At 40.8% G+C, this 18,309-nt stretch overlaps 1 protein-coding gene across 3 annotated transcripts in view; it reads right to left on the bottom strand.

Annotated features, from left to right (window-relative positions):
• The window catches only part of MYO6 (myosin VI), a 160,801-nt gene that overhangs the window by 54,622 nt on the left and 87,870 nt on the right, over nucleotides 1–18,309 (bottom strand). For all 3 annotated transcript variants that reach the window (XM_089530895.1, XM_089530894.1, XM_089530893.1), the window contains exons 12-17: nucleotides 17,592–17,736; nucleotides 12,271–12,428; nucleotides 11,460–11,551; nucleotides 6,774–6,846; nucleotides 4,805–4,932; nucleotides 2,515–2,610 (exon numbers count right to left, since the gene is read on the bottom strand). In XM_089530895.1, coding sequence (XP_089387021.1) covers nucleotides 2,515–2,610; nucleotides 4,805–4,932; nucleotides 6,774–6,846; nucleotides 11,460–11,551; nucleotides 12,271–12,428; nucleotides 17,592–17,736 — 692 coding nt within the window. The remainder of the gene's footprint in view (nucleotides 1–2,514; nucleotides 2,611–4,804; nucleotides 4,933–6,773; nucleotides 6,847–11,459; nucleotides 11,552–12,270; nucleotides 12,429–17,591; nucleotides 17,737–18,309) is intronic.

Here is an 18,309-nt window from a genome sequence, read left to right on the forward strand (position 1 = left end):
TGGCATTGCACAGGAGCAGAGACAGGGTTTGTGGTACAGTTGGACTGACCCTCAGTTCTCTTTGGTTAGGAGAGTGGATGGAAGGAGAGATAGATATTAAGCATCAATCTCGCCTTCCTTTCCTTTGTAATTCCACTCTCCTACCGCCATATCTCCCCCTGCCCCACACTACTCCGATGGGAGCTCCAATTACAACCTCACAATTACCACCCACCTCCCCATGCAAACCAACCCCCATGTCCATTGTCTCTCCCCCTAATGACAACAAGGAGCCAAGACAGAGGAAGACTAACAGCAATGTCATTCCTCTGATACTATGGCTCAGCTAGCAGTACACCAACCCCCTTATCCCCACTACACAACTGCGCAGCTGCGGCGCTGCAGATGGTCCGGCAGGCGTCCTCCAGGCTGCGCTGTTGCGCAGGGTCGACAGATCACAAACCAAGGCCCTGGAGGCGCAGCACAGCAACAACAACAACGTCCACTGGCCTCTCTTGGGGGCGGGGCGGGGAGGGAACCGGCTTGCCGGCTTTATGGTGTGCTGCTCTCACCAGGTCACCAGATGGAGGTGATAGCCAGGAGTGCTTGGTGATACACCAACTGTGTCCCTACTGGCTCAGGGGGACCTTGAAACAGTAGCACAGTGCGCCCGTGCTATACGTAGGCACGCTTTACGCAGTCTTGAATGGGCACACGCGCCCATGGTGCCCTACGCGCCACCGTACACGAGCCCCATTGTTTCTAATGGGGCTTGAGCATAGGCGGAATTCGCCTTACGCAGGGGGGTCTGGAAGGGATCCCCCACGTAAAGAAACAGCCGACTGTACATGCACTGGTAACCTCTCGTTTAGACTTCTGTAATGTGCTCTACCTTTGTACCAAGTTCAGAAGCTCCAAATGATTCAGAACGCTGCAGCCAGACTGATCACTAGGACACCGAGATCAGAGCATATTACACTGGTATTGAAATCTCTACATTGGCTGCCGATTAGCTTCCGGGTGCAATACAAAGTGTCAGTTATTACCTACAAAGCCCTACATGGCCTGGGCCTGAGTAACTTAAGGGAACACCTCTCCCTACATAATCCGCCCCGTACTCTCAGAACATCTGGCACAAAAATATTTGAACATCCCAAAACCAGGTTGAAAACCACCTCTTGTAGAATGTTTTCTGCAATGGCCCCTAGACTTTGGAACAACTTACTGGAAGAGATCCGTCTTATGCCTTCTTTGGAAGCCTTCAAGAGGGCACTGAAGATGGATCTCTTCTGGCGGGCCTATCCAATGGATCTCCTCTAACTGATTTTGAACATCTGAATACGATGATTCGATTCCTATGACTGTGAGCAATACTGTAACAATTCCTTCCTTTTTATTTTTGATTGGTGTATTTTGTATAGTCTATGTATTTTATGATGTTTTTACCGCTGTAATCCCGCTTCGATTTGAAGGGAGAAGCGGGAGATATAAATAAAAAATATTATTATTATTATTATTATTATTATTATATAAAAAAGTCTGAGGAGTCAGAAGATTCTTGTTCCCTAAAGTAGTGCCATAAAATGCCCTCTTTCATGGAACAGCAGAAAACTATAAGTTTGGAGTTCAGTTCCTCAGTGTACTGCTCTTCCTGTTACAGCCAGAAATAGAAAAGGAATTGCTCATAATGAACAAAAGCAGGGTATGTCGAAAAGTAAGTAAGAAGTATGTATTTTAATGAACAGGGTGATCTCCTCAAAGTCATAGCCTTCATGGCTGAACCACAAGGTCACCACCAAACCATTAGGTAAAGAACATGCTCCCATTTTGCCAAAAAGTACTGTAGAAGTTCACTGGGTTGATAATTAGACATTCTGTGTTTATTGGCTAGGCCAAGCAGGCCAAGATTTCTCATTGGCCCATTCAATTAATAAACCAGAACCAAATGTTACTTGACTTTACAAAGTAAATAATTTCCTCAGAAAATACGACTTACTCCCAGAAAAATGCTGCTAGAGAAGGCCCTTTTCCAGCAGAACATATTCAGCACTCAAATTATCTAGTTAAGAAGAGATTGGAATCCAAAGAGAACAGGACCTTCTCTGTGGTGGTACCCTGATTTGTCATGAGCAATAACCGATCTGAAAATAAGAGAAGCCTTTGGTTTCACAAGGCTTTAATGTTTTACTTGCTTTGAGCTGTAACACTTGACATCTTAATACTTGAATTAATTTCCAGAGAAGAGCTACTGCCTTTGTTGTTAATATTTGAATGAACTTTTGTTTTAACAAATGATGGTTGCTCAGGAAAAAAGAAGAATAAGCTAAAAGTGTTAAAATAAAAGCGTACAATATTGTTCAGTAAAATCAAATCAATGCAGCAATAAGTATTATAAAAACATAATAATCCGTGGACTTTCAATATGTAGGTAAATATACTTTATCTGCTCAGCTATGCCAACAATAATCTACCATTTAAGTTTACTATTTAAAAATCAATACAGAACTTGTACAAAGAAAATCATGTCTCATTTACCGTCTCATAGCATACTGCTCCAGCAAAATGTCTGACAATAAAACCCTCATCATCTCGGATATTTCTGTGAACAGCCAGTTTAGACTTCCTGGGTATCTGAAAGGTAGAAGACAGCTTGAAATTCTGCAAATAAAGAAAGCCTGCAAATAGAGCAGGTAATCAAAAACTACTATTTCTTATGAATCACACAGCTTAATACAGAATATTTAACATGCAAACTCCAGTGTAGATTGACTTTGGTAGAACATTTTGGCATGTTCTGATTTCAGCTCCACACTGCCACTATCAGGACATGGAACATTTCTTTTATTTTATTTCTATTACAGCTCCCAGAATCCCTCAGCTATAATGGTCAACATTCATCTTCATAAATATTTATTATTTCCATTTTTATATAAAATATTTCTGTACTGCCCTATATCACAAGATTTCTGGGTAGAATACAAATGAAAAAAAAAAATTAAAATAATACAGATAAGTTAAGTAGACAAAAAAGTATTAGACACCTTAATAAACTGAAACAAGTTTAAAAAGGTACACAGTTAAAACCATGAAAGCATTTTAGAGTAGATGGGACTGGTGATGGGATCGCATCCTCCCACACACCTGAGATAGAATCATAGAATCATAGAATCGTAGAGTTGGAAGAGACCACTAGGGCCATCCAGTCCAACCCCCTGCCATGCAGGAAATCCAAATCAAAGCATCCCTGACAGATGGCCATCCAGCCACCTCCAAGGAAGGAGACTCTATCACCTTCCGAGGAAGTGCATTCCACTGCCGAACAGCCCTTACTGTCAGGAAGTTCCTCCTAATGTTCAGGTGGAATCTCTTTTCCTGTAGCTTGCATCCATTGTTCCGGGTCCTGTTCTCTGGAGCAGCAGAAAACAAGCTTGCTCCCTCCTCAATATGACATCCTTTCAAATATTGAAACAGGGCTATCATATCACCTCTTAACCTTCTTTTCTCCAGGCTAAACATCCCCAGCTCCCTAAGTCGTTCCTCATAGGGCATGGTCTCCAGACCCTTCACCATTTTTGTCGCACTCCTTTGGACATGCTCCAGTTTCTCAATGTCCTTTTTGAATTGTGGCGCCCAGAACTGGACACAATATTCTAGGTGGGGCCTGACCAAAGCAGAATACAGTGGCACTATTACTTCTCTTGATCTAGACACTATACTTCTATTGATGCAGCCTAAAATAGCATTGGCCTTTTTAGCTGCCGCATCACACTGTTCACTCATGTTCAACTTGTGGTCTACTTGGACTCCTAGATCCCTTTCACACGTAGTTTCATTCAGCCAGGTGTCACCCATCCTATATCTGTGCATTTTATTTTTCCGCCCTAAGTGCAATACCTTACATTTCTCTGTGTTGAATTTCATTCTGTTAGCTTTGGCCCAGCTTTCTAGTCTATTCAGGTCATTTTGAATCTTGATCCTGTCCTCTGGGGTATTAGCTATTCCCCCTAATTTGGTGTCATCTGCAAATTTGATAAGTATGCTCCCAATTCTGTCATCCAGGTCATTGATAAAGATGTTGAATAGCACTGGGCCCAGGACAGAGCCCTGTGGGACCCCACTGGTCACTTCTCTCCAGGATGAAAAGGAGCCATTGTTGAGCACCCTTTGGGTTCGGCCGGTCAACCAATTACAGATCCATTTAACAGTTCCTTTGTCTAGCCCACATTTTACAAGCTTGTTTGCAAGAATGTCATGGGAAACCTTGTCAAAGGCCTTACTGAAATCAAGATATACTATATCCACAGCATTCCCTTCATCTACCAAGCTGGTAATTTTGTCAAAGAAAGAGATTAGATTTGTCTGGCATGACTTGTTTCTCTGAAACCCATGTTGACTTTTTGTGATTATGGCATTGCCTTCTAGATGTTCACAATGGTAAGGAAGTCTTCACACTAGCTTTCCAGCAACTATTTCCTGAAGCCACCACCTCTCTCTTCTCCATAGTTGGGCCTCCTCTTGGGTACGTGTCTTCATAATGGCAGCAGCATGTTAATAAGAATGTGAAAAGTTGTTGCTTTTCCCATGAAGTCAGGCAAATTAATTTTTCACAGTCCCTTCTGCAATCTCCCTGCTAATCCTGGTTTACTGAATTGACTCATGACAACACAAAACCTAAGCAAATACACATGTAGTCTTATTTCCATATTCCTTCCTGAGCAAATGGGACAAGGTTTTGTTACATATGAGAACTCCTAGACACACACACACACACACACACACACACGTATTCCCAAACTGGGAATTTTAATATCAAAAATAAACCTACTGAGAGTCTGAAGTGGTCTTTGTGTTTCTGGTGGATCACTGAAGTAAAGTGCTGATCGCTCGGCTGGGGAAGACGATTTTCTTCATCCAAGATATCAAGAATGCCTACCAATTTCCCTTCTATCAAATCTGTTTGTAAGACAGAATCCAGGCAGTTAATATATGATTTAAAAAAAAAAAAAAAACCTTAACAAACAATACAAAACTTGCACCAATTCCAAAAACAATTTCTCAAGAATGTCTGTAAAAGGTTCATGCTACTATTAACCAGGATATCAAGTTGTGTAGTAGCAAATGTCTGCCACTTAAACAGCATTCTCTATTACACAACACTAATGTTTAATTTAATTTATTAGCCATTTTATTAAACTAATTCAAAGTTAATTTCAACAAAAAAGACAAAATTAAAATCCATTTTAAATTCAATTTTTTTAAAAGTTTGTAAAATGGAAAAAGCAGGAATAACTGTTTGAGAAATAAACTATTGCGAACCAGGAGAGAAGTTTTTGCAACACAAGACACTTTGGGCCAAAACACACTGCAAAAATAATCCAGTTTAAGACCACTTTAAGTGCCCTGGCTCAATGCTAGGGAATTCTGAGAACTGTAGTTTTGTGAGATATTTCGCCTTCTCTTTTGGAGAACTCTGGTGCCACAATACACTACAATTCCCAGGACTCCCTAGAACTGAGCCAGGGCAGTCTCAAACTGTATTATTTCTACAGTGTGTTTTGACCCTATGGCCCTTTGTTAAAGACATAACTATAAGTTCTCAATAGATGGAGAATGTCATAATGTGAGCACTACTGAGAAGGCCAATTATTAGCAGGTTACCAGAATGCCTTTTTAAAAGTCACAGTATCACTGCTTTTTAAAAGCCACAGTATGTTAAACCAGCAAAACAGACTGATAATAAAATAATGCCTAGGATTCCCCAGAGTTTGCCTTGCTCCAGTAAGTTTCAAGTCATTGGATTACATTATGGCTTTGATTAATTATGGGTTCAATCCAGAGTTGCATAAAGAACAGCATTGTTCATGACCAGAAGTAGAGATGCTTTTAGTCACTGGCAGTCCTCTTTGTTCCCCTAAAAAATCAGCTCAGGCACCCTCCAGAATAGCATGGAATATGGCATTCAGAGCTCCAGAGGAAAAGGGATCATTTCTGAAAATGCCATTGCAAAATAGAAGCCTTCACTAGATCCAGTTCACATTTCTTCCAGGCCCAGATCCAGCCCTATACACTTGACTGGTTTACAACTGCATTGCTCAATGCAACCTAAAAGTAACAATCTGCAATTCAAGTAAATATGCTAAGACAATTTCCTGAGCATTCAGAGGAGGATACCTAAGAATCTATTAGGAAAAGAGAGGTCACAGCAGTGCTTTTAAATGTATACACTAGAGAACCTTTTGAGCATCTTTATTTACTTAGTAACAATCTCTAACTACTTGGCTGTTATGTTCTCACATCAATCCTCCTTAGGATCAAAACTTCCAATGCAAGTTATGTTTGCCTTATAGGTAACACGAGATTCCCCCTTCCCCCCACCATGTCTTAAACTTTGTTGGAAAATCTGCTCAATTTCAACAGTGTCTCCATGGTGCAGTACTCTCTGAAGCCAAAGGAAAGGCCATAATGGTGATTTGACAATGCTCTATGAATTTACACACACTAGCAAACCACAATTATGAAAAACTGAAGTATGTGAAACACCTTCAAATTGTGCTCCTAAAATTTTCGTTTATTAGGTGTAAAGAAACCAGATCTGAAGACAGGCTTAGGTTGAAAGTAGTGTGATATATTCTGGCATGCACAGACAGACAGACAGATAATTTAAAATTGGGCGTCCCGATTTTTCCCTAGACATGCTTCTAGGACAGAGTGCTATCCATTTCCAATGCAAACTACAAAGTATAAAAACTATTTTAAAAAAATATAAGCAGTATCCCAGTTTTCAAGACACATACCTATACAGTCTTGATTATCTACATAGTGAACTTCATTGACACCTAAACCTTCTTTCTGGTAGAGTTCTTGCTCCTGAAAAAGAAACAAAGACATTGTCATATAGGTAAAAATTTGCTTAATTGTCCACTTTCACATCTTCCTTGTTTGGGTGTTGAGGTGATTTGACAGCAATGTCACACACCAGTACCAGCACTACCATTGTTTCTGTGTTGGTTGTATTGTATCCAGGCAAGGTGATCATTCCATCTATGCCAAAGTATATGACTAATGGTCATCAATGGCTTTTATTACTAGGCTGCTATTTTTGGTTAATTTTTTAAAACATAGCAACAACACAAAAACATTTGAATATGTGGGATAGGCTTTGAACCCAAGGATTTACGACTTTTGAGTTTTGACAGTGTAAGTTAGGAAATTTCATAATTAAACAAGAAAAATCAGACATCTAGTAAACTTTGATATATGAATTAAATAACGTAGAGGTAGTTTCAATGACAGTGATATAATAATCAGTGACTAAGCACAGATGTTAACTCTGAGATGTTACAAGGAGCAAATGGCTTGAAACAAAAGACAGGAGTCCCGAGGGTTGGAGCTCTCTTTTCTTGGGTTATTGGTGTTTTAAACTGTTTAGCAATGGGCTAGAATTCTACTAGCCATTCTACTTTTCGAATATTTTTAGCTATTGTTCCTGGGGATTTTCTATTAAAACTTTTTCTCCTAAGGGTTGAAATACACTTACATTTCCAGAGAAAACTATGGCGGGTTACAGACCGTCATAAGGGACGTCCTTAGGACATTCCATTTTGAAAAAGGGGCGTCTCTTCCAGATGCCCTTACTCCTATTACGGACAGAGTCTGTAACAAATGGCAGCGGCCTTTCCACACTGCTGCCGCCATATTGACGTAGCAGATGCTGCGTGTCCGCACGTCACGCCCCGGAAGCGATGCTGCGAGGGTGCGACTAGCGCCTTGCGATGTCTTTTCCAGGGCCCAGGAAGGAGCGCGATTTCCGCACTCCTTCATCGGAGCGTCCGGGAGCTGCACGGTTTGGCCGCTGCGGCTCCCGGACACTGCAAGTGGTGGTGGCGGGAGACCGCCGCAATCCAGCGGTATGTAACACGCCCATGTTTCTTTTACCTTTCCTAGCTTTGTTGATTTTTGATCTTTTAAAAAACTTCTTGTGGAAAAACTTACTTTTCCAGACTTTTAAGATGTTGTGTCTTTGTGTGCTAGAACTATGTGTGATAGAATGATGGACTGTCTAGAGCAGGGATCGGCAACCTCCGGCCCACGGGCCGGATGCGGCCCGCGGAGGCCTTTCAGCCGGCCCCTGCACAGTCCTGCCACCAATTGCTGCCCCACTTCCTCACCGCTCCAGGCGCCATTTTGTTTTTCAAAATGGCGGCCGAAGTCTCGCCTGACCTTTCCCGTTGCGGGCTCCGGCGGCCGCATCAGGCCTCCTGCCCTTTCCCTCTCTTCCCACGGCTGTGACAGCCACGGGGAGGGAAGGAAGGGGCGGGGGTCCTCCTGCCCTTTCCTTCCCTTCCCGCGGCTCCAGGCAGCCGTGGTCAGGGCAGGAAGGGGCGGGGGGTCCTCCTCCTCCTTCCCTCCCTACCCTCGGCTGCCCTTCCCACGGGGGAAGAGGAGGAGGAAGAGAAGGAGGAGAGAAGAAGGAAGGAGCAGGAGGAGGAGGGAGGAAGGAAGGAAAGAAGGAAGGAGGAGGAAGGAGGGAGGAAGGAAGGAGCAGGAGGAGGAGGAGGAGGAAGAAGAAGACTCTTTCTGAAGGTGAGACAGTGTGACTTTCCAAAGTGCATTTCTGTGTATTTTCGGTGCTTTTAATGCTAAAAGGTCTGCTTTAACAATGATAGTGGTGGTGATGATGATGATGATGATGATGATGATGATGATGATGATATCAGTCAGTTTCTGAGACATGCACTCACTTTTTCTGAAGGTGAGACAGTGTGACTTTCCAAAGTGCATTTCTGTGTATTTTCGGTGCTTTTAATGCTAAAAGGTCTGCTTTAACAATTATAGTGGTTTCGGCCGAAGGGAATGGCCTGGGACGGGTGCCTAAGCCCTTCCCTTCAGACTCCCTCCCCTTTGGCCGAACGGGCCCCTTGGAGCCCGTTCGGCCGAAGGAAGGGGCCAAGGAGGAGAGGGTGGGCACATGCCTCCTCCTCCCCACAGGGCTTCAGCAGACCTGAGGTGTCCTTTAGAGGACACCTCAGGCCTGGCAAAGCCCCGAGGAAAGGAGCAGGGGCCGCACGCCTGTTGCTCCTGTCCCTCACGGGCCCTTACTGGTCCCCAGCTGTCTCTGAGAGGCAGCTGGGGGCCAAGGAAGGGCAGGAGGAGCAGGCGTGCGCCTGTCACCCCCTCTCCCAATCCCCCCTTACTTCTAGCTGTCTGTCAGACAGTTGGAGGTCGGGAAAGGGAGCAGAGAAAGCCCTGCCTCTGGAGGGTGGAGGCTCCGCCCCCGGCATGCAGCTCCTCCCCCGGCATGCGGCCCCACCCCCGGAGGGTGGAAGCTCCCCCCCGGCTTCGGCCCCCCAGTTGTGAGGGACAGCAACCCGGCCCCCGGCTCAAAAAGGTTGCCTACCCCTGGTCTAGAGTAGTGGTGGATATGGTTAAAATGTCTTTTAGAGTAGAGTAGATGTTAGACCAAGGGGATCTAATCTGCATTTAATGTTTAATGTTTCTTTTAATTTTACTTATTTACTATTTGCCATTCATTTTGTCTTGATTACTATTTCATTCGTTATTCCATCATAAAGTTTTACACATTTACAAGACACATTATAACTGCTTTAATTACTATGCTTTGTGTTAGGCTGTATCTGCAGTACAGAAATAATCCACGTTGACACTACTTTAACTGCCATGGCTCAATGCTATGGAATTTTGGGAAATTTGGTTTGTTGTGGCACCAGAGCTCTCTGATAGAGGAGGCTAAATGCCTCACAAAACTAAAATTCCCAGAAATTCACACCACTGAGCTATGGCAGTTAAAGTAGTGTCAACCTGGATTATTTCTGCACTGCAGATGCAGCCATATAAGCTTATCTCACAGGGCTAGGGGAATGGGAATGGGGCAGAACGGAAGGGAATGAAAACGAGGCAGAACAGGGAAAAATGCATACATTCTTCAAAATCAGCAGCTGTGGGACAGATGGGGAACGGATCGCTGGCGTTCTCCCATGTGATAATATAATTTTCCCCCATTCCCATTTCCCAAGCCCCATGCAATAAGCTTAAAAGTTACATGGTCACTATTTCAGTAGTTATCAAGGCTGTGGAGTTGGAGTCTGAGTTGGAAGCAACATTGGGTGAAGTCAGAATTATAATCTGTACTCTGGCTTCAAAATGAAAACTTATATTATAACAATATATTATGAATATATAATTTTAGACTTACATTTTAGACTTAATCAAATAAGCGTATTTTATGGTCTATCAATCTGACTAGTCTGACGTTTCATGTGGTCATCATGAAATGCCTTTTGCTAATGTTTTACTGCAATAAATTTGCCATTACAATTTAATATATATTTGCCATTTATGAAGCAGCCAGAGTCAGAAAGGAGAAAAATAGAGAAGTCGGAGGTGAAAGTTGGGTGTAACAACTCCACAATCCTGGTACCATCATCATCCCTCCCACTCTCACTTCATTTTCACAGCATACCATGTGTTACTGAAAATAATTATTCTGTTTCTATCCAAGAATCATTATTATTACATCAAACAGTGATAATTCCATTTTTTTAGTTTTCAGTGATTGTGACCTTTGTGGCATAAAACAGGTATGAAAAGAACTCTGAGCTTTCAGATAAAGCTGTCCTATATTTTTCTGGGAAACAGCCACCGCCTAAATACCCTAAAGGCACCAGATCCTATCTGCTCTTGGAAGCTAAGCAGGATCAGCACCAAAGAATACCAGGTGCTGTAGGGTATAATTCAGAGGAAGGAACTGCAAAACCACCTGAGCATTCCTTCATTAAGAAAACACTATGAAATTGATAGAGCCGCCAGAAGTCAACAGGCGACTTGAAGATACAGATACACACACACACACACACACACACACACAGTTCAACCTCCCATCTGGTATGCTTCATTCTTTTCTATCAGGTGAATATTAGGTATCTTGAACAATCATGCCCTCGTTTGATTGCTCGAAATCCTATTAAGGTTGACCTTCTTCAAACAATTCCATCACTGCATTCTGATTAATAGCTGCACAGTTCCCTTTTCTCCTTGTATGCTCAATTTGAAACTGATGAATTTAAAAAAAAAATTAATACTGCCATTTCAAAGTTTTCCTTTACCATTCTGTAGGATTTTCAAGCACTGAAATCACTCATATGCTCAAAAGGTGGATCGGAAAATAATGAAGTCAGTTCTGACATAACTCTTTTACATATATTTAAAAGGAGATTTATAGAATACTATATAAGAACAAAACATTATGCACATACAGTTTCTTTGGATGACCAAAGTTGTACACCATTTGTATAAGACTACTTAGAATTACATACAGTCAATATTGAGTAGAACATATCAAGATCTATATGGGCAATAGAAGAAGAGTCACAGAAATTGTTATTATTACAACAAGTTGTAGGGAAATTATTACAGTATGTTCCTGAATCAATAGATTGCATAGCATATTCTAAGTTAGATACCTCTTTGAGAATCCTCTCATTAAAGAACTGCTGAAGCTTCTCATTGCAGTAGTTAATGCAGAACTGTTCAAAGCTGTTGTGTTCAAAATATTCTGCAAAACAAAGAGATGAACAACTTTAGAGTGAAAGAAATCAGTTTGCAGAATATACTTACAATCATGATTTAAATCACCATGAGAAAACTCAGATTTAAAACATCAATTTAAATAAAGTTTCACTGGGCTCATCTTCTGATATTTTTTGGTACAATGGTGTAAATCTGATCACCAAAGTATGTTATTTTACAACTCAGAAAAGTAGTGAATTCGGAAAGAGAGGGAGAGCTGGAGAGGAGATGAGCTGTAATTGCCAGGGATAAGAAGTAAAGCTTTTGTAAAACTTTGAATGAGGGCTTTAAGATTTGCATCCAAATGTTGCAGTACAGCTGAGTTGCACAGGCAGAATATAATTTGTTGTAATGTTGTTAAAAATACATACTGGGACTTAAACCATGTTGTACACCACAGTCTTACACCACAGCTTTATCCCCCTCATACACACACTTTTTTCTCAATCACATGGGTGTATTCAGACACAGTCAGGAATTACATATGGAATATTCACTTCACTTTTTATATTAGTGGCTTCCTACCTGCAATACAGCACTAACACAGATTCAGTATTAATGTCAACACATATAATGAATGCTCACTAATAGAATACAAACACTTAATCACATCCCAGGGTACAGTCTTATGGTACAACAGCTACTTCTAAGCAAATATTGACCTAGTTAAAATCTGGCTAAATGGCTAAAGTACAAAGCACTCACCAAACCCCGCAATGTCCAGCACTCCAATAAAAAAAGATGACGTCTCAAAAGGAAAACACTGGTTTACTCGGTTTACCACATGATCAAAGAGGTGGCTGTAGACAGTTTTTGCTAAAGCATCACGTGCATTGTTTGCCTGTTCTACTTTCAAAGGTACTCTGTGGAGGGGAAAAAAACATTCCTGTTATTATTAATTATTTCTAGGCCACCTTGAAAACGACAACGACTGAATGGATAGTACATCAGCTTAGAAAACCATAACTATGGATGGCTTCACAAAAATTTGTAAGAATACTACAGCCTTTGTAGGGCCTTTTTAAACCCCAAAAAAGAGAGGGCAAAGCTAAGATCTTGTGAAAAGGAATTCCATGTATGGAGCCAAATCCTGGACCAACACATCTCTCTTTTATGCACTATTTGGAAGAGGGGGAAATAGTGTAGTAGTCACTTGCGTTAAAGGCTGTAAAGGTGACTTTTTGGATTACAACACCCAGCACTCCCTCGCCAGTGTGGCCATATTGGCTGAGGGATTCTGGAAGCTGTAGTCCATCAAATAACTTTTCAAGCTTCCAACCTGCATACCTTCTATTTCCATTCTACAGACAGCTACCTCAGTGCTCTCTTTAAAATAAGAAAATACTATTCTAATATAGGAAACTATGCATGATGAACCAGGTTTATTAAAAATCGCTTAAAATGTATAATTTCATGCATACACATTCATAGCCAGTATCTTCACATTGCACAAAGCCAAGAATACCTACCTAATCTGCCACAGATAAGACAAGACAAGGACTGTGGGGACAGAAAAAAGTAATTGTGTTGTTTGTAATTAGCTACTTCTAAGTGCTGCTGAAAACTGACAGGAGAGATGTCCCTTTTGTGAAAAATGTATTCCCATCAGCCTCAACCTCATCTTTACAACAACCATGCATGTTGAGAATGGGAAATAACTGCACATAGGAAGCAATTCAGCCACGATAGCCATTATGACTGCACCATTAACAAAACAATGGATGATGCACAGTAACAAAATGTCTGATATCAAAAATTGTAGCCATTACATTGTAAAATAAAAATAATTAAATGATTTAAAAAATAATTTCTTCCTCTGTCCCTTTCCTCGGAGTTTATTTTAAAACAAATCATGAGGGAACAGCGGGAATAACTGAGTGTTGTGAAGTGAATCTTTAATGTTTGAGCCAACCTAAGCCCTTCCAATTGAAAAGCACAATCCCATTTGAACTGATACTCTGACACTGTCCAAGAAAAGGATTAACCACTGAAGTCATGCCCTAGATGTGTTGTTCTCTAGGTCAGCCCTGACAGGAACTGTAGAGAGCCTGCAGGGCAGCTGCCCAATGCTACATCATCCTGAGAAGTAAGACAGCGGTTCCTCTGCTCTGGAAGAATGTTTCTGCTTAGTTAAAATGCCATTTAAAAGCAAGCTTCAATAAAATAGCAACACTGTGTGATTACTTGGAAATCTCCTGCTATTGCAAATGATCCATCCAGGAAGTAAAGGCTCTGTTTATTAAGTATAATGGCACTATGTTACATTAGAGTGTAATTAGCCTTAATGTACAATCTCTTGATTTATCTTACGGTAATCGGCACTGACAGGAATCTTATCTTATAAATAGAGAGAAGGTTCCTTTACATTCCCCTTCTGATACGTTTAAGAGCTCAGCACACCATAATCCCCACAGTTCATGTCAACTGCCAATCATTTACATAAGACATTGTGCACACTATAATTTTAGGTTTTGAAAAAAATAATAACTAAAACTGAAAACTAAAGGAATAATCAAGGAGGAACAGATCTGTCTGCACCTGCATTTAACCAACAAGTACAGAAAACTATTCAACAAAGTATACTATGGAGGTCAACAAGTTCAGAAGCTATATACAGATGTAGATCGATTAATGTTTTGTACCTGATCAGAGAAACTGAACATGGTGTAGTGGTTTAAGTGCTGGACTCAAGGCTCCAGGAGACCAGTTTAAATCCCTACTCAGCCATGGGAATACCCTGACACTCTCTCACCTTCATAGGAAACCCCCTCTGAAGAAATCTGGCCAAGAAAACTTTGTGATAATGTTGCCTCGGGTTGCCATAGGTCAGAAATGACTTGAAGGCACACCACTGCCACAACAATGGCCCAATCAAGAGCCCTATACCCCTCCAAACATTTAGGTTGTCAAGTACATTGCACTGGATGATTTTTTTTTAAAAAAAAATGTGCAGTTAAAGGCAGATGATTTTACATCCCCAGAATTTGTGTGCCAATTTGTTTTTAGGGTAACCTTAAGGGGAACCTATGAGTCCAAAGAGCTTTTGCCATTGCCTCCCACTGGGTCTCACCATCCCTACCAACTCCTAGTTTTAGCTACATCATGTTGTCACCACTTCCCAATAGCCAGAGACAAACAGTAGGTAAGAGGATAGCCTCACTTACAGAAGAACAGATTTCACTGCATCTCAACCACTGTTCACCCCTCCCCTTTTGTCAATGTCACCAACCAGCAATGGGTCTTCCACATCTATGTTCCCACTGCCATTTTAACCCAGTGTCCTTCCAAGCGAATAGTGTACCCTAAGAACACTAAAGACAAACAGTGGGAGACAGAGGATGAGGTGGGACATAGCCCTAATTCAAATATATGCCCTCCTACAGCAATCCTACCACAACAATTACAGAAATAGTCCATTTTCATCTCACCAAGCTCATGTCTATGAAGCAACTTGTTCTTCTTATATCTTAATAGAAATCTGTAGCATTTCCTTATCATTTCAATGGGAGAAATGTAGAATTTCCCCCTGTTTTCAGCCATTTCAAGACAACTGGCATGCATTTTCAACACTGTATAGTTCTGAGTGCCAGACAGAGAGGAAAATGTTTCTACTCTCCACAGGAATAAAAATCTGTTCCCACCTCTTCTCCTGAGTCACCTGCATGTATGCAAAAGGCAGCAATGACGACAGACATGGATCATATCCGCAGTGCATGTCACAGAAATTTTATTCCTCCAGTACACTAATGCAACACCTATAATTTTCCAGCAGAGAAAGCACACATCTCTGCACGTCCACATTACATGGCTCTCCCACATCTGTTAAGGCAAACTCCATATGCCTTACTTTGTGAGTAAGGGATATATTTAAAAAAAGGATGTGCTCAGTGACCAACAGTCTTCAAATTATAGTTATGGGAATTATGTACTGTGAATTGTGACCTCTCCTGTTCTGTTTTACCAGCAAACATTAAATTAGCAGCTCCAAGTTTCTAACAGGACACAGTGACTGTCTATCTCTGATCATGTTTGTTTCCCCCCAAACTACAACACGGTATCAGAGCAATGAATAACACTGCAGATATCTTATAATACATTCCCCTGTCACTCACAACCAAGACTCTTAATCTTGCAGTCTCTTTCTTATATGCTCAGTACCCTCTCTTTTCTGATATTTTATGTGAAATGATAAGCTAGTGCCTAGACGCAACTGTATTAAAATCCTGCATTCTCTAATTATTTTAAATATGTAGTTTTGCTGGGGGAGGGGAGTTCTGATGAATACGTATCCCAGTCTATGATTTGCATCATTTTATAGAGTCTATTGTTGATCTTTGCCACACTGGAATATTAAATAAGCAGACATCACATGGGTGTCTTTGGGAGATATTCCAATAAAAATGGATTGCAATCAGGTATGAACAGTTAAACAGCTTAAATCACAGTAAGCCAACACCTCTGATGCATCAAAGCCAGCTTTAAAAAAGTGATTAATAAAATGCCAAAGCCAAAGAAAATGCCAGTTAATTTATTACCATAAGCCACTACAATATTAAGGTAACCGAAGGTTCCTTTAATACAGCAATAGAGTTAATGCCTGCTGTTGTATATTCATAGGTGACATGGTTTTTACCATTGGACTATGACTCTGGAAACCAGGGTCTGAATCCTCACTCAGCCATGGGAATTCATTGGGTGGCCTTAGGTGAGTCACACTCTTTCAGCCTCAGAAGAAGGCAAAGGCAAACCCCGTGAACAAATTGCCAAGAAGACCTTGTGATAGATTTCTCCTTAGGGTTACCATAAGTTGTAAATGACTTGAAGGCACACAGCAACTACAAAACTGTATATCCACAGGCTTTCTTTTTATGCAAATAATTTATCTTCCTGCCTACACCCACAAAAAGAATGTTTGTGATTAGAAATAAATTTTCTGCAAAGTCCTGTATTTTCATTATTATGTTCACCGTCTTTCTCTCCTGGGGTTTGTGCCTTTTCATTCTGAGGGGCAGGGAAGCAGATTTCATTAGAGAAAGGGATAATAAGGGGTTTCAAGGGTATGAACTAGGTAAATCTTTGTTCGTAATTAATTAAGTTGGAAATAGAGGCCATGAAAAATCTGGATGGTACATTTAGAGCACTGAAAATGTCTTGAAAAGGAAATTGTCCTGCTTCTCATCACTAATTAGATGAAGGATCTTGAGTGTGAACTGCTGAGAGCTTGAAAAAGTTTTCTTTTTGGGCTACAACTCCCGTGGCCATTGGAACACTGTGAGGTCATTCAAACAATGTCACTTCTGAAATACTAGATCAGCTAAATGGCCAACACTGAATAGACCTAGTCTTGAAGGGCATGTCACAAGAGCCAAACAGTTAATGCAGGACACCACATGCCTAAAAAACTGCAGTTTCAATGCACCATGAATCATACTGTGAAAAGACAAAATGATAGTGCTGAAACAATGAGATTTTTCTACTTCCGTCTCTAAGATCTTCCAAAGAGACATGCAGATTGCACACTTCGTACAAACATCATGCTTACTCTTAGCTTTTAAGTAATTATTGTTATACGAGTATGGATTCAAGCTGTGCTGAGACATGCTGTAGGGCATTTTCACTTCTGCTAACATCTGACAGCTTAATCATTAACAAAACCATCAGGCAATTTTTCCTTCCTTACTGTTATTGTATGGATACATTTTCTCTTGCACACTAGGATGAAAAGGAAGCAAAATAAATTTGGTATAGCGACAGATGTTTTATTACACTAAGGAAAGTGCCATTCATCTTGCAGAACAAAGCACATTTTAAAAAAAGCCAGCAAAGAGACCCTATATTTCCATTTCTTCATAAAGAAATGCAACTTAGACATCTCGGAATAGCTCAAAGACAGGATTTTATAGTCAATATTTACCATCTGAGTTTTTTTTTTGGGGGGGGGGCAACATGACAAGCTGGGGAGACATGGGAGAAGAAAGAGAGAAAGAGAAATCAGTTTTTTCTCTCCTCTCTTTTGAGCAACTCACTTGATAACTGTTCCTTTGGTGCCCCCTGCTGTTGTCAACATGACTCTTGTGGTTAAGCTAACCCGCAGATCATCCTGGTCTAGCCCAAGCAGCTCTGCACAGTATTCTAGCGATTGGGTAGATTTATTCTTCAGTGTGCATCCACCTGGTTTTAAGGAAAGGAACAGATAGAAATGAGATAAAAAAAACAAACCACAACAATTTTTGTTAAAGCAAGTTATTGGAAACTGGCAGATAAAACTCTTTATAACTCTTCATAACAAAATTATTTTGTAAAGCTTGAATAATTGATATGGAATCATAGATATGAATATTCTGAACACAGATTTTGCAGCATATGATTTGGCAAGAAATCCTTTTTAACTATTTTGAGTTATTTAAGTTTGAAGGAGCTGCAGTAGAATTTATTTTACCCTACCAACCTCAAAAATAAAGCCAAGAAAGAGAAATTCTGATGTGCATTGTGCAGATATTTACCAATGTTTACATGACGTAGATATACTGGTAATGCTATGCAAATCTTTAGTAAAGTAGCTTTGGTAGTGCAGTTGTTGAATGTCTGTACTGCAGCCACTCACTCACAAACCACAAGGTTGTGAGTTCAATACTAGCCAGAGGCTCAGGACTGACTCAGTCTGGCATCCTTCCTTCAGTCACTAAAATAAGTACCCAGCTTGTTGGGGGAAATTAACTTACACATTGTAAACCGCTTAGGGAG

Source organism: Sceloporus occidentalis, unplaced genomic scaffold (assembly GCF_023333645.1).
Source record: "Sceloporus occidentalis isolate IW3139 unplaced genomic scaffold, rSceOcc1.0.p SCAF_6, whole genome shotgun sequence".
In the NCBI taxonomy this organism is placed as follows: domain Eukaryota; kingdom Metazoa; phylum Chordata; class Lepidosauria; order Squamata; family Phrynosomatidae; genus Sceloporus; species Sceloporus occidentalis.